Genomic DNA, 16,390 nt, shown 5'->3' with positions numbered 1-16,390 from the left:
CTCAAACGCCAGTAAACGCAGCATTGTGTGCATGAGCCCTTACAGCTATCACCAATGGCATGCATCTACAAGTTGAGGGACTTGAGACCTCCTTCTTCAATTCCCCCCAATTCTGACCATATTGATAATTACATCATGATCTAACACAAACACGTATACCCATATATATTTACTATGCTCCACTAATATTTTATATTGTAAATGATAGTTAAATGCACTCTACATCCTACGTGTCACTAATATTTAATATTATAAATGTTAGTTAAATGCACTCTACATCCTATGTGTCACTAATATTTAATATTATAAATGTTAGTTAAATGCACTCTACATCCTATGTGTCACTAATATTTAATATTATAAATGTTAGTTAAATGCACTCTACTTGTCACAAAATTTCTACATTATGAACTAAGTTACATGCACTGCGTCACAAATATTTTATAATACAAGTGTTAATAAAATGCACTCTACATCCTAGGTGTCACTAATATTTTATATTATAAATGTTAGTTAAATGCACCCTACTTGTCACAAAATTTCTACATTATGAACGTTAGTTACATGCACTCTTCATCCTACGCGTAACTAATATTTTATAATACAAGTGTTAATTAAATGCACTCTACATCCTATGTGCCACCAATATTTTATATTATAAATGTTAACCATTTGCATATACTGCAGCAGGTCAGCTCTTTTGCACGAAACGACGTACCAGCACATCGTTTCCTGCAATAGCCAGTGGGTGCGCGCGCCAGTGTTGCCAACTTACCAGACTGAAATTTACTAACATGACACCCAAAATTTACTGGCACAGCCATGTTTTTACTGGCATTTCCAAAAGTTACAATATGACATTTTTTTAGTGCAAATTTCAGTTTTTAGGCTATAAACAAGTACAATATGCAATTAGCAATGTGATTTAAGGTGGATATTAGGGCAAAAAACATATTTCTTATTTTATTTTCGATATAGTAAATAGCTTAGGGACAGGACAGGAGGGCAAGAAATTAGAATGGGAAGGTGCGCACACACATGTAATTGACTACAGCAGTGTGCAGCAGCACAGATGATGATGAAATGCCCCTTCCTGAGTCACAGTGACAGTCTCTCTCCACACCAGCTGATCCCTTCAGTCCACTTCAATCCAAACAGCTCCCAGCTTGTCTTGCACCCATTCCGCAGATCCAGCCACTAAGCTCGGCTCCCTTGCACCATGACATCACAAGACATGTTCAGGCACTGCCTCTGCCAGACCTTCCACCCACTGGTGCTGCCTAAACACACTGTAGCAGGCACTTGGATGGTCTCGGCCAGCCTTGGACCGGAACAGTGCATGCGCAGTTCTGACCCGACTGTCAGTCATATTTTTTACTGGCAACCTTTTTCCTTTACTGGCATTTACTGGCAGGAGAAAAGTGCCCATTTTTTACTGGCTGCCAGTAAAAATACTGACAGTTGGCAACACTGGCGCGCGCACACTGATTGGCCAGGGGGGGAGCCAATCAGCGGGTCCAGTGGTATTGTAAACAAGGCAAACCGCTGTTCTGTCACAGATGCTATTCAGATATCTATGTTCATCTAGTGAGTCCATCCCCCACACAATTAGGCTGGCCATACATATCCAACTTTTGTTGTACAATTTTCTGTCAGATCTACCACAAACCACATAATGTGAGGTCAAAGCTAAACAACACATTCACTTGTATCCAATTAGGCAGGCCTTCGTACTACATACTTGAAGGTAAATTTCAAGAAAATCTGACAGAAAACTGAAAGAAAATTGTATCATGTATGGCCAGCCTTAGAAAGCATCCCCTAGGCACACACTTAACCCTTTGATCACCCCTGGTCTTAACCCCTTCCCTGCCAGTGTCAATAGTATAGTAACAGTGCATATTTTTAGCACTGATTACTGTAGTAATGTCACTGGTCCCCTCAAAAGTGTCAGTTATGTGTCTGATCTGTCCGTCGCAATGTTGCAGTCCCGCCTAAAATCCCTGATCGCCGTCATTACTAGTAAAAAAAAAAAAAAAACAACTACCATGAATCTATCCACTAGTTTGTAGACACAATAACTTTTGCGCAAACCAATCAATATACACTTATTGGGATTTTTTTTTTTTTTTTTTTACCAAAAATACGTAGCAGAATACATATTTGTTTAAATGATGAAAAAAATCTAGTTTTTTCATCATCAGAATGGTTGCATTTTTTTGTTTGTTTTTTTTTTTTTTTGCAAAAAAAAAAAAAAAACAGCAGAGGATCAACTACCACCAAAAGAAAGCTCTATAAAAAAAAGAAAGACATCAATTTTATTTGGAGCATGACCGCGCAATTGTCCATTAAAGTAACGCAGTGCCGTATCGCAAAAAAAGGGCCTTGTCATTAAGGGGGTAAAACCTTCCAGTCCAGATGTGGTTAATTACATCCACTCTACATCCTATGTGTCACTAATATTTTATATTATAAATGTTAGTTACATGCACTCTACATCCTATGTGTCACTAATATTTTATATTATAAATGTTAGTTACATGCACTCTACATCCTATGTGTCACTAATATTTTATATTATAAATGTTAGTTACATGCACTCTACATCCTATGTGTCACTAATATTTTATATTATAAATGTTAGTTACATGCACTCTACATCCTATGTGTCACTAAAATTTTATATTATAAATGTTAGTTAAATGCACTCTATATCCTATGTGTTACTAACATTTTATATTATAAATGTTAGTTAAATGCACTCTACATCCTATGTGTCACTAATATTTTATATTATAAATGTTAGTTAAATGCACTCTATATCCTATGTGTTACTAACATTTTATATTATAAATGTTAGTTAAATGCAACCTACATCCTACGTGTCACTAAAATTTTATATTATAAATGTTAGTTAAATGCACTTTACATCCTACGTGTCACTAATATTTTATATTCTAAATGTTAGTTAAATGCACTCTATATCCTATGTGTTACTAATATTTTATAATATAAATCTTAGTTACATGCACTCTACATCCTATGTGTCACTAATATTTTAAATTATAAAAGTTAGTTACATGCACTCTACATCCTACGTGTCAGTAATATTTTATATTATAAATGTTAGTTACATGCACTCTTCCATCCTATGTGTCACTAATATTTTAGAATACAAATCTTAGGATGTAGAGTGCATTTAACTAAGATTTATAATATAAAATATTAGTGACACGTAGTATGTAGAGTGCATGTAACTAACATTTATAATATAAAATATTATTGACACAGGATGTAGAGTTCCTTTTTACTATGTGCCACTAATATTTTATATTATAAATCTTAGTTAAACACAATCTACATCCTATGTATCATTATTATTTTATATAATAAATGTTAGTTACATGCATGCTAGAATTTGATGATTCTCTCATAAGCAAGGCCTTTTTACCTACTCTATCCCAGTCTGCTTTGTTTGTAATCATTTATTCTTTACAAAAATTAGGAAGAATCATACTGTGTAACATTTGTCATAGAAGGTAATACAAACTTTAGACTTTGTGTTTATATTGTCTAGATACTCTACCTATATAGCTGCTTTCTTTTCATGCAACTGTTGGAAATTCCAAAGGTGGCCTGGTCTTGGTCAAGACAAAACCAGGCAGTAAATGTGAATGCAGAGCCAGGCCATTTCTGAATGGTAGGTATAGCAATTCCTGATGAACTATGGGACAAATTAAAGTACTGCAAGGCACTCTCAAGTCCCTGTTTTCGGGCAATAGTGAGCATGGCTCGAGTGACAGGAACAACATAAGGGTGGTTCTTTTTGGGTTCACTTGTCCTCAGCATAGCAATAAGATGAAACAATTCCTCCGAGCTCATTGACTGGCTGCCCAATGACCCCAAAAGACTGATTAAGTTTTCCGCACAGATTCGGTGCAAGGAATAGTGAGCAGTGAGTGTCTCAATAATCCGAATGCCCATGCTGGCGTTGACACACATAGTCCGACTCTGCTTATTTATACAGCAAATCCTTTTTAACCAGTCTGAGATGAAGTTCTGTAGATCATGAGACCCAATTTCTGGTAGCCACTGTATAAGAAGGAGCAAAGGTTGGACATTACTGATGCCATAAATCCCAACGGAAGCATGTTCACCTTCCACAGCCTGAAGATGGAGAAAGAACAAACAGGTCAGCAGAGTGGATGATTAATAAACGCATACAGTATATACCTATCACCATCTGCATACAGTATAGACCTATCACCATCTGCATACAGTATAGACCTATCGCCATCTTCATACAGTATAGACCTATCACCATCTGTCTGAAGAGGACATGGAAGTGGAAAAGGGTAGCAAGAATCTATTAACCTGTTTTACAAGATGCTTTTTATAAGAAATTCAGTTTTTAATTTTCTTCAGCCAAATGGAATTCTTCAGTTTCTACTATTTAATAAATACACAGCTAAATGCACAGGTGGAATACATAGATTGAAGTGGTTTCAACTGCCAACAGATTTGATTTATGTAGTTCTTCCACAAAGCGTAGCTCTGTCGAGCAGGGAAGGGGACCTGATTTTCCAAGTCACCAGATCTTTCCTGCTGAAATTTCAGTTTCACTTACAGGTCTCCTCACCCTCCAGACTAGAACTAAACACTGAAAGAAGAAGCAGTACACTGATGAGCTTATCTGTCACTCTGCTCTCTACTCCTATTATCATGATCATTGCACTGCATCACGCCTGACTGGATCCCTGTGCTGCTTCTCCCACCACTTCTCCTAGCTCTGCTGTACAGTAAACAGCAAGCAGCAGACACCAAAGTCAAATTCAGGTACATACACTGCTTGAAATGACAAATAAAATAATGATGTATTATAGGTGCTCCACATTCTTTCCACAGTTCAAAAACATACTGGAGGGTTAACATGCTTCAGTTTGGCAGAAAAGCAGTATTAGGTGTAGGTTATAAACATAGAGGGGCTGATCTGTGTCCCTTAATGAACACCAAGAAATGGATTTGATGTTCTTCCTGCACGGCCATTATCAGAATAACAGCCTGGGCAGTGTTTTTACCATTCTGAGTGGACGCCATATGACAGCCTCTCATAAAGCGCCACTCACGCAGCTGCGGAGCCACGCAGAGGTGCGATCTGTCACTGGCTGTGTCCACTGGACAAAGCGATGACTGATCAGTGTGCCAGTACCATGTGACCAATCACAGCATGTCACATGACAGTTGTAAACAATCGATGGCTTACTTTCATGCCATCCATTGTGTTGCTAGCTGTGATTGGCCAAAGTGATCACATGGTACAGACAGGGCCAATCACAGCCCATCTGTACCATGTGATTAGCTTTGACCAATCACAACTAATCCAAACAAAATAAACTGAATGAATCTGTTTCATTCAGTAAAAATTCTTGCGTATAGCAATGTAATTCAATGTTATAAGCAATCGTAAAATTAAAAAAAAATCCTGATCACTTCCCCAGATTAGTACAATGGTATTGTGGTAAAATTTTACTGCTCTGGTCACAGTGTGTTAAAAAAAATCGTAAAAATATAACAAAAAATGCAATAAAGCAGAAAATTGGCCTGGGCAGGAAGAGGGTAAAAGTGCCTTGTATTGGAGTGGTTAACTTACCAGTAAAACCTATTTCTTGAAGTACAGTACAGGAAACATGATGATAGACATTACACTGGGTGTTATGCAGCTACCTTCAGGTGATTTATGAACCAAGTACCAGCATTAAAAAATATTTTTTTCTTCCTCTATCTTAATTATTTGTTTCCCAGCTTTATCCCTCAAAAAATTATAGAATAGAAACATCCAACACTCCCTTACACCATGATGCACTCAATAACTGATAAGACAATTTATATACCCATATATAAAGAAACACTATATTGCTGCATGATCCTGTGTCCCTTTACACACAAGAAAGAATAAACCTTTATGCATTTTTTATTTTGTTATAAAAAGCACTTGCTTAACAAAAAACCATGTCCAAGAAAGAAGAAAAAAAAAAAAAAATTGATTACCATGTTAAGAAGCTCTTCAAGTAACATTCGAGATGGCTGTCCAAGAGACTTCAGCACCTCAAGCAAATGAGTGTAACCAATTCTTTCCTTAAATACTTCCTAAAACAAAAAGCATCCAATAAAACAAAAATACACATTTTGTACTAAAATCACATACGGTATTGTAAGTTACAATATAACACGTGTTAAACTATTTTTTTTTTCTTTTTTTTCGGATAGAATGTTAAAGACTTCGAACCTTTTGCTGTTGTGACTTCTGTAGATTTTCTCTCATTTCCTGTCTGGTAAAATGGTTGTCAGCAGGACAGGAAGTGATGGCAACCCTCTCTAACAGATCACTGAATAGCAGTAAAAATCTGAAATGGTTCTAATCTTTTCCCACTCTAAGACTAAAAAACGCTTTTTGATTAAAAATATACTTTAATAGACTTTAGGTAACCCCTTCCAAATTTGTTTTAAATATATATTTTTTTAATGTTTAGACACAGGGCCGCTGATAGGGGGGACCACCAGCCCTCTTGTAGGGGGCCCGAGCACACAGGGGGGCCCACACAGAGAGGGGGATTAGTGATGGACAACAAATACAGAAATCTTCCTCCAGCACCTGAACCTGATCTGTCCCTCTCCCTGCTATCAGCTTTTATCTGTTGAGAAAGAGACAGTTGTCCCTCACTAATCCCCCTCCCATGTGTGGGCCCCCCTCCCAGCACTTATCTCTGCTCAGGAGTTTATTTGTAAATTGTAACTTTGTTTCTCTCTCTCTGTCTCTCTGATCACTGAGCTCCAACTGCACAGCCTGTATATTTTTCTCATCTCATCTTCTTTTTTATTTAACATAGTTTTTTTTTTTTTTAGATTTAGCAGGAATTATGGGAGATGTTATATTTGTGTCTGCTAATAGTGATTTTGCTGGAATTTTAGCTAAATATATCTTTAATATTTTCTTGGGGGCCCTGCCAGGTAGTCTGTACGGGGCCCCGCGATTTCTAACAGCAGCCCTGTTCAGACAGCTGCAAGGGTGATATCATATACCCTAAATAAGTGCAGAATATAGTGACCAAATTGATAAAGGAGAATTCCACTAGGGACTTGCAAATTGAAAAAAATGCACTTTTAAAATGATTGTGTCTTTAATCTTTTTTTGCAGCTTAGGCATGTGTTAGTAGTAAAACTATTCATATCATTGCATCTACTTGTGTATGCAGGCAAATTATATCTTGTTTTTTTTCCAGATAAATTGGGCTTTCATTTGGTGGTAAATGTGCCTGGATATTTCTTGACTTTTCTTTTAATTATATAAGAAAATCTGGCCTATGTTAGTAAAAAAACATATTTTTAAACTTTAGTTGTATATTTCTTGCCATTACCCAACACCAATGAAAAAAACCCAAATAAATTCTCCTTATGTTCACGTCAATTCCATATATGTGTATGTTAGCTGTTGTTTGTACCCAAGAATTAATAGTTAGTGTTTTGCGTGTTTTTAAAATCCTGCCTAAAATACACGGTTACTAAATATATAAAAAAAAAATAGGACAGAAAAAAGTGGAGCTTTGCGGGCCAGTGGGAGGAGAAGGATCACGCCAAAACCAATATATAAAAAATAATTCACATTTTATTGAATTTGCAAGTAAAAAACATGGGCGATCACGCACATGTTAACAAAGACATAACACATAGAAAAGAATTATAAAACCAATTAATACGAGTCATTAGAATAGAAATACTTAATTATCCTACCTAAAACATTCTCTGCATTTGATCCATACCCTGCCACGAACCTGGAACAAGCCCTAATCCAGCTATTTTTTATTTATTCATTTATTTATTCATTTTTACACAGAGACTTTTTTTTTTTGTGTGTGTGTGTGTTTTGTTTACATTCTTCCCCTCTGATTAGAATACAGGGGCAGGTATTACTAACTTCTTATTGTGATAGCCAATCACAAGCTATCACAGCCAGTTACAGCTGTTCCTCCCAGTTTAATCATTAGTATGAAACCCGGAGCTGTTGGCAATACCTCGGTCACCATGCTGAGAGTACACTATGAAGCAGGCTTCCACCTTAAATGCCAGTGCTCAAATAGGTGGCACCTCAGCAGAAGGCTCATTTCCACAAAGCCGCATATGCACTATATTACCAAAAGTATTAGGACACCTGCCTTTACAGGCACATGAAGTTTAATGGCATCCCAGTCTTAGTCCGTAGGGTTCAATATTGAGTTGGCCCACCCTTTGCAGTTATAACAGCTTCAACTCTTCTGGGAAGGCTGTCCGCAAGGATTAGGAGAGTGTCTATGGGAATGTTTACCATTCTTTCAGAAGAGCACATTTGGTCAGGCACTGAGGTTGGAGAAGGCCTGGCTCACAGTCTATGCTCTAATTCATCCCAAAGGTGTTCTATCGGGTTGAGGTCAGGACTCTGTGCAGGCCAGTCAAGTTCCTCCACCCCAAACTCGCTCATCCATGTTTTTATAGACCTTGCTTTATGTACTGGTCCAAGTCATTTGGAGGAAGGGAGATTATAGTGTGTGGTTGTTGTTCAGGGGTTTGGCTTGACTCCTTAGTACAAGTAAAGGGAATTCCTAAGGCGTTAGCAAACATTTTGGACAATTTCATGCTCCCAACTTTTGTGGGAACAGTTTGGGGTTGGCCCCTTCCTGTTCCAACATGACTGCGCACAAGTGCACAAAGCGAGGTCAATAAAAACATGGATGAGCGAGTTGGGGGGGGGGGCATTTATAGGCCAAACTTTTTACTGTTAAATCAGAGTTTTTCTTTAACATATACAATCTTGGTTTTACTATGGTACAACACCAATACAAAATTCCAATTGTAGCTCAAAGTGTACTCAAAGTGTACTACATGTAAACAATAATTTGCCAGTAATTATTTCACAAGTAGCATTTTTAAATATTGCCTTGTGATACAAGAAAAACCTGCCTCCCTATAATCTTGCCAGGGGCTAGAAAATGGAACTACTACACTCTGCCAACATGCTACATAGCATTTCAGGGGAAAAAAAAAGAACAGCTAAAGACTCTGGCTAGAATCATTCTGATTAAAATGGATAAAATACCTCAGCTCATAACAGAGCTGAGAACTCAACCAGAAATGATAAACTTTTTTTTAGAGGGAGGGTGGAGGACATAAATTCTACTCATATTTGCTTCCTAAATGTAGTTTAATAGCATCAATGTGATGCCTAAAGATTCTCTCCTCACTGCAATTGTTGCTAGTTGCCTCTCTTGTTCTTGTAGGATTCCTCATTTACAGCATGTCTATGTGGCCAAAGTTGACAGGCATAGGCTGAAGGATCAGCAAGAGGAGGTGGTCATCAGAGGAAATTCACAATCATAATTCTTTACAAAAAGGTATCAAAGATGTGTCTGTGTATATCAGTGGTCTCCAAAGTGCAGCCCAGGGGCCGGATGTGGCCCTTTGTTTGCCTTTATCTGGCCTTTGGGGCACTATTCTTCCCACATACACCAACAATGAGGCACTATTCCTTCCACAGACACCAACAATGGGGCACTATTCCTTCCACAGACACCAACAATGGGGCACTATTCCTTCCACAGAAACCAACAATGGGGCACTATTCCTTCCACAGACACCAACAATGGGGCACTATTCCTTCCACTGACACCGACAATAGGGCACTATTCCTTCCACTGACACAGACAATGGGGCACTATTCCTTCCACAGACACCAACAATGGGGCACTATTCCTTCCACAGACACCAACAATGGGGCACTATTCCTTCCACTGACACAGACAATGGGGCACTATTCCTTCCACAGACACCAACAATGGGGCACTATTCCTTCCACAGACACCAACAATGGGGCACTATTCCTCTCACTGACATTAATGATGGGGCATTATTCCTCTCATTGACACCAATGATGGGGCATTATTCCTCCCACTGATACTAACAATGGGGCACTATTCCTCTCACTGACTTCAACAATGGGACATTATGTCACCCCCTGGCACCAACAATAAGGTTCTGTTCCTCTCACTGACACCAACAACGAGGCTATATTATTTCCACTAACACCAACAATGAGGTGCTATTCCTCCCACTAACACCAAAGATGGGGCACTATTCCTCCCACTAACACCAATGATGGGGAATATTTCACCCATTAACACCAACACTGGAGCACTTTTCCTACAACTAACACCAATGACTGGGCACTATTCTTACCACTGACACAAATGATGGGGCACTATTGCTTCTACTGACACCAATGATGGGGCACTATTCTTACCACTGACACCAATGATGGGGCACTATTCTTACCCCTGCCACAAACGATGGGGCACTATTCCTCCTACTGACACCAATGATGAGGCGCTATCCCTCCCACTGACATCAATGATGGGGCACTATTCCTCCCACTGACACAGGGATATGTTCTACTCCCAAAGGCCACAGTCTGGCCCCCCCCTAAAGTATGAAGAACAGTAAACTGACCCTTTGTTAGAAAGTTTGGAGACCCCTGGTGTATATGAAAGATAACATTTTAATACACAAACTGATTATTTCAACTATAATGGGATGGCGGTAAGTTAAAAAAGCCAATGATTTTTTATTTTTTATTTTTATCAAGGGCTGCAACATTAGTTCTCTGCTGGGAATATGGCACTTCAACCTCGCTGCCTACTGTAGAAGCAATAATATAACATGAAAAAAATAGAAAAATTGCATAAGTGGATGATAATGAGCTGAACCATTTTATTCCTTTTTAAATATCTATCAAGGAGAGTGCACAGCTGAGGATTGTAGTCCTTCTCCCACAGCTCTTGCTGTGATCTCAATAACACAACATGAAACAAAAATCATTGCCTATTTAAAAGTATGTTTCCTTTCTTATTAATTTCAAGTGGCCCCCGCTGATCATTTTAAAGTGCAGGGTCCTAATCTATAAATACACATTGGCACAACATTAACCGAACCAAGATGCGAAACCAAGAAACATTGATAAAGTTGAAAAAATGAAAATAGAACTTGCACATAACTTCACATTCTTTACCTTTGCTGCGGGAGATTTGTGCTTCACAGCTGTAAATGCTTTAAGTGTTGAGACACACAAACAGTCTAACTGTTCCTGAAACACCTAAAATGGTAGAAAAACAGAAATTACTGAACATATGATCATTATTAGTGAGGCATTTGGACCTTTCAGCTGGAATCAAAATAAAAAATAAAAAAAGCGTGATTCGTTAAAAAGTTAAAGCTTTTTTTTTTCAAATTTTAAAATCAATAATAAAAACACAATCCCACCACCAGTACTTCTAAAAAATAGCCTGTAAAGCAATAAGAGAAAAGCAAGACAGAACACGCACTCAGAAAAACATGAAGATAAACAGGAAAAACAATTTATTACACCAGCTTAAATAAACATATTAAATATAATTTTATTGTTCATCCAGTGCAAGGGTCTTCAAAGTATGGTCCTCCAGCTGTTTAGGAACTACAATTCCCATCATGCCTTGTCATGTCTGTGACTGTCAGAGTTTTACAATGCCTCATGGGATGTGTAGTTCTGCAACAGCTGGAGGGCTGTAGTTTGAGGATCCCTGATCTAGTGTGTACTGAATACACGTATTTCAGGGGCTAACCAATAGCTGAAGGATCTGATTTTGTGTCTCTATAATGGAAATTTTTTCTAAAAGAGGTTACTACTAATTTGTTTCTGGTAATGATTGGGCTTTCTCTGGGAGGTGTTAATTAGCAGCATAAAATCCACAAGCTGCCAAACTATAGGATGAAACAGGAAAAACTGTCATGTAAATGTTTTTTTTTTTTAAGGGTAGGAACGCACACGCACACACAGATGTCCACACATACACAGAAAGCCCAGAATACCAGTCCACCGAAATGCTAAATTTATAACTGTACTTTATATATGGAAATATTACACTGCATCACTATGTCTACAATAAAAAACATTGCCAGCACATTGCTCCAATTCAGCCAAAATGGCAGATTAATAAATACCGAGGAAAGATTATGCTGAAGGAATTTGTGTTGGTGGTCAGCTTTCACATCCTTCTCATAAGCTTGAATTTATAACATTTTTACAGGCAGTTAAGCAACTACCGCTAGACAAATCCTGGTGATTTTGTATATACTTGGGGGAATATGCGTAGGAGGCAGTAACTTGCCTTACTAATTTTTTCACATGAAAATTATTACATACAGCTTTATGTACTATCTGAAGCTAAGAGCACTGATTGAAGTGATATCTCAATCGGGAACATGGAGGCCTGCCAATCCACTAAAGTCTTTAGAAATGTAACAAGCAAACTATGCATCCATGCTATAGTTGTTTCTAGTGCTTTTCAATTAAAAAGGAACAGCACTTAACACAGTGGCCAATAAACCTACAGCAGATAGTGTAAACATGCAAAGCAGACGTCAAACTGAGCTACAGCACAGACTTTGATCATTCTTCTTTTACCGTGAATAGCTCAAAATTTAATTTTTAATGCCATTTGAGCATAAGCTAAAATTTCAGGTATGCCTGTTTTAAGTGTTTTTTTTTTAGGGTCTATTGTTTTACACGATTTTATATGCATTGTCTCAATAAAATTGTTATAATCTTTTTTAACAGATTGTTGGATTTGTTTGGCACCCGTAAAGGGATGTGGTGTTGGTGGTTTCCCTCTGCCTAATAGTTTTTGTTTTTTTTAGGGGTTATGTACATTTTTATAGTCTCCACTCCTAAAACATAATGGCACTGCTTATTTTTAAGGTTGCTCATGTGATAGTATTGAAGGTAAACCCTTCCTCTTCCAGAACAGTGCTATCTGATCTATGTAAATATCTCTAAAGTAGAGGACACTTCAATAGGGTTTGTTAGAATCCTTGCAGTATCTATATAATACTTGGATAGGATTGTTTTCAATCAGCGTTCTTAGGTTGTTATACTAGTGGTATTAAAGATTAGGCCTATTACATTTTAATATAGAACCGTACTGTTGTTGTGTATTTTTTATTTCATAGGGGATCCAATTAAACATTAATGCTCTTGTAAATGTGTATTAATGTTTCATAAATATGCATTTGTGTTTAGTTTGACTGTGTATAAAATGTTGGGTTTTTGTATAGATCTATGAACTTTTAGATATACACAGTGACTTTCCTGCTTAGTAGTATTAAAAAGATGGCAGATGTACTTATTCCCTTACCAATAAGGCCAGCCATAGACGGATTGAAATTCGACCGGCTCGGAACAGAATGAATTTCAATCAATTGAACATTAATGCTCTTACAAATGTGTATTAATTTTTCATAAACATGCATTTGTGTTTAGTTTGACTGTGTATAAAATGTTGGGTTTTTGTATAGATCTATGAACATTTAGATATACACAGTGACTTTCCTGCTTAGTAGTATTAAAAAGATGGCAGATGTACTTATTCCCTTACCAATAAGGCCAGCCATAGACGGATTGAAATTTGACCGGCTCGGAACCGAATGAATTTCAATCAGGCTATGAGCAGGCTAGTTGTACTGAAGTTGATCCATTGATCAACTACAGTACAATCAGCCTGTTTTTTTTCTTTTAGTTTGATCACTTCCGGCAGCTATAGCTACCGGCAGTAATTATCTGACGGCTGGGAAACCACCCACTGTCAGAATACAATAGCACAGTGATAGGTATTACCCCATCAACACTGACTTTGTTGGATGTGGAATTGAGCAATTTTCTTTCCTTTAACCTGTGGTTGAAGGAAAGAAAATTGTATATGGCTTGCTTAAGGATTACAATACAAATGATTACATGGTGATATATTGCTTGTACTGTCTTGTCTTTCCAAATCCTCTTCTTTCCCAAACTTTGCTTATTTCTATTTCTCAAATACAATATGTTGGTAAGAGTTGGACAAATAAGCAGATGAATAAGCTGGGTTGAAGTAAGGTGGTGGCAATGTTATTCTGGGGAATCTTCAGTCTAGTTTTGCAGTGTTGTCAACTATGTGTACCTGATTTTCATTCATTTCTGTCAGTAATTTGTTGGCAAGGTCTTTCTCACTCTTGTCTGCCCCTCTAGTGTTAGCGTTTAACAAGAGCTGCAGGATGGAGACAAGAACATTGCAGATAGGTGGATTATCAGTTAGCAGCAGCCAGGGGGAGAAGGGGACAGGTTTCAACAGGAACATGCATATTAACACCTATGGCACATTGCACATAATGCATATAAAGAAAACAGCTTTATTAAAGGTTTAAACATGGCACATAAATGTGTTACAGAAATTAGATCAAACGTCCCCTGAACTTAGCTCTTTCCTAACATCAAAGTCAAACTTTTAATTAGTCCTATCAGCTGCGAGCCAGGTCATCCATTGCTCTGTAGCACACTTAAACAAAGAGGAGGGATGCTGGTGACATCAGTGACCTTATGTGGACACATGCCCATATTTACTCAATGACATGGTGTCATGCGTCCACATAAGGGGACTGATGTTACAAGTATCCCACCACTTTGCATGTGTTGTGGGCCAGTGAATAACACAGCCTGCAGCTGACTGGACTAAAAAAAGAGTCTGATGGTTAAATAGAGGCGAGTTCGAAGAACGCCCAAACTCGTCCAACAGTTAAAATTCTTGGACAGTTAATACGGTCATTGAGGAGAGCCATCAGTAAACATTCTGTGCTGGGTCACTCAGCTGCCATAGTTAAGTTTGCTTACAAAGTCAACTTAAATGCAGCTGTCACAATCTTGCCACCCAACTTCTCAAATAAAATTAATGGAGAAATCAGATGGGGTAGCTGTAACACATGTATTTTGTGTGACTTAGAATTCAATTGGAAATGCAGCAGCTGAGAAGACAGAATGGGAATTTTATCAGCAGCTGGTGTCTCTTCAGTAACCACCATGTTAAGTCACAAGACACTGTGAGGTTTGCAAACCTAAATGTTGTGCAAGTCTGGCTTCTCGGTGTCAGGTAGAATTGACCATTAAAGTATATTTAGGGAAAGTGTGAAATCCTTACAAAGGGCTGCCTTTCAGAAATGTACAACCTTGAGCTCATAACCTCCACAGGAAACATGAAGTCCGTTTGAGATCTGAGCTCTTGGTTATCTATATACTGTACACATAGATTTCTTCATCCCTGCCAAACAATATACAGGTGTATCTCATAAAATTACAATATCATCAAAAAGTTAATTCATTTCAATAATTCAAATACTGATTAATTCATTTATTCTATTCAAAAAGTGAAACTTATACATTTTATATAGAAGAGTTACACACAGAGTGATATATTTCAAGCATTTCTTTCTTTTTTCTTTTAATTTTGATGATTATGGCTTACAGCTAGTGAAAACACAAAATTCACTATCTCAGAAAATTAGACTACTACATAAGACCAATAAAAAAAACAGAATTTTTGTAAAATCTTACCTGTAAAATTCCTTTCTCTGAGTCCTCCGACAGTCGCCGCCTCCTCTAAGTCATCACAATTGGGTATTGTCCACCTGTCCGTAGGACCAGCTAGGCATATAGACTTAGTCAAAAGACAAAAGGCATTAGCATATACACACCCACGGGGGCTGTCCCATCTGGCCAATAACCCCCCTGCATCACCACTCCCAACTCAGTTTGGTAGCATAGCAGTAGGTAATAAGAACCCCACAAAAGAGGGGCGGGGGCGGCGACTGTCGGAGGACTCAGAGAAAGGAATTTTACAGGTAAGATTTTACAAAAATTCAGTTTTCTCTTACGTCCTCCGACAGTCGCCGCCTCCTCTAAGTCATCACAATTGGGATGTCCCAAAGCAGTATAGACATGAGGGGTGGGAGACGCAACCGTAGAAAAGGCAAAGCAGTACCCACATCAGAGAAAGGAATCTTACATTCACTGTAAGAACCAACTGGGCAACAGAGAAAAAAAACATGCTCAACAGGAGCAACAGCCCAGGAAAGCAAATGCCAACAGCCAGGGACCCAGAGAAAAAAACTCAAGGGTCCATCATGGCACAGCCGCACTGAGAACTTTGCGGCCAAAAGAAGCATCAGCTGATGCCAGAACGTCTACTTTGTAGAACTTGGAAAACGTGTGCACCGACGACCAAGTCGCCGCCTTGCACACCTGGGCCACCGAGGCCCGATGCCACTAGGTCCAGGAAGTACTCAAAGACCTGGTAGAGTGCGCCCTAACAGGGTAGGGCGGAACCCGTTCCTTCAAGGCGTAAGCCTGTTCAATGGTCTGTCTGATCCATTTGGCAATAGTCGCTGCGGACGCAGCCATGCCCTTCCGAGGTCCCTCAGGAAGGACAAAGAGGGAATCCGTCTTCCGAAAAGACTCCGTAGACGACAG

The 16,390-nt window shown here is 38.4% G+C and overlaps 1 protein-coding gene across 4 annotated transcripts in view; it reads right to left on the bottom strand.

Moving 5' to 3' along the window:
- Positions 1–16,390, bottom strand: part of NBEAL1 (neurobeachin like 1) — a 312,113-nt gene that overhangs the window by 134,345 nt on the left and 161,378 nt on the right. For 2 of the 4 annotated variants that reach the window (XM_082260720.1, XM_082260721.1), the window contains exons 11-14: positions 14,052–14,138; positions 11,093–11,176; positions 6,049–6,147; positions 3,587–4,167 (exon numbers count right to left, since the gene is read on the bottom strand). In XM_082260720.1, the coding sequence (XP_082116846.1) occupies positions 3,587–4,167; positions 6,049–6,147; positions 11,093–11,176; positions 14,052–14,138 (851 nt within the window). The remainder of the gene's footprint in view (positions 1–3,586; positions 4,168–6,048; positions 6,148–11,092; positions 11,177–14,051; positions 14,139–16,390) is intronic. The other 2 variants (XM_082260722.1, XM_082260723.1) reach the window with 1 other exon arrangement.

This window comes from Pelophylax lessonae, assembly GCF_965119305.1.
Source record: "Pelophylax lessonae genome assembly, chromosome: 6".
Classification (NCBI taxonomy): domain Eukaryota; kingdom Metazoa; phylum Chordata; class Amphibia; order Anura; family Ranidae; genus Pelophylax; species Pelophylax lessonae.
This window is presented reverse-complemented; position numbering and strand designations above follow the sequence as displayed.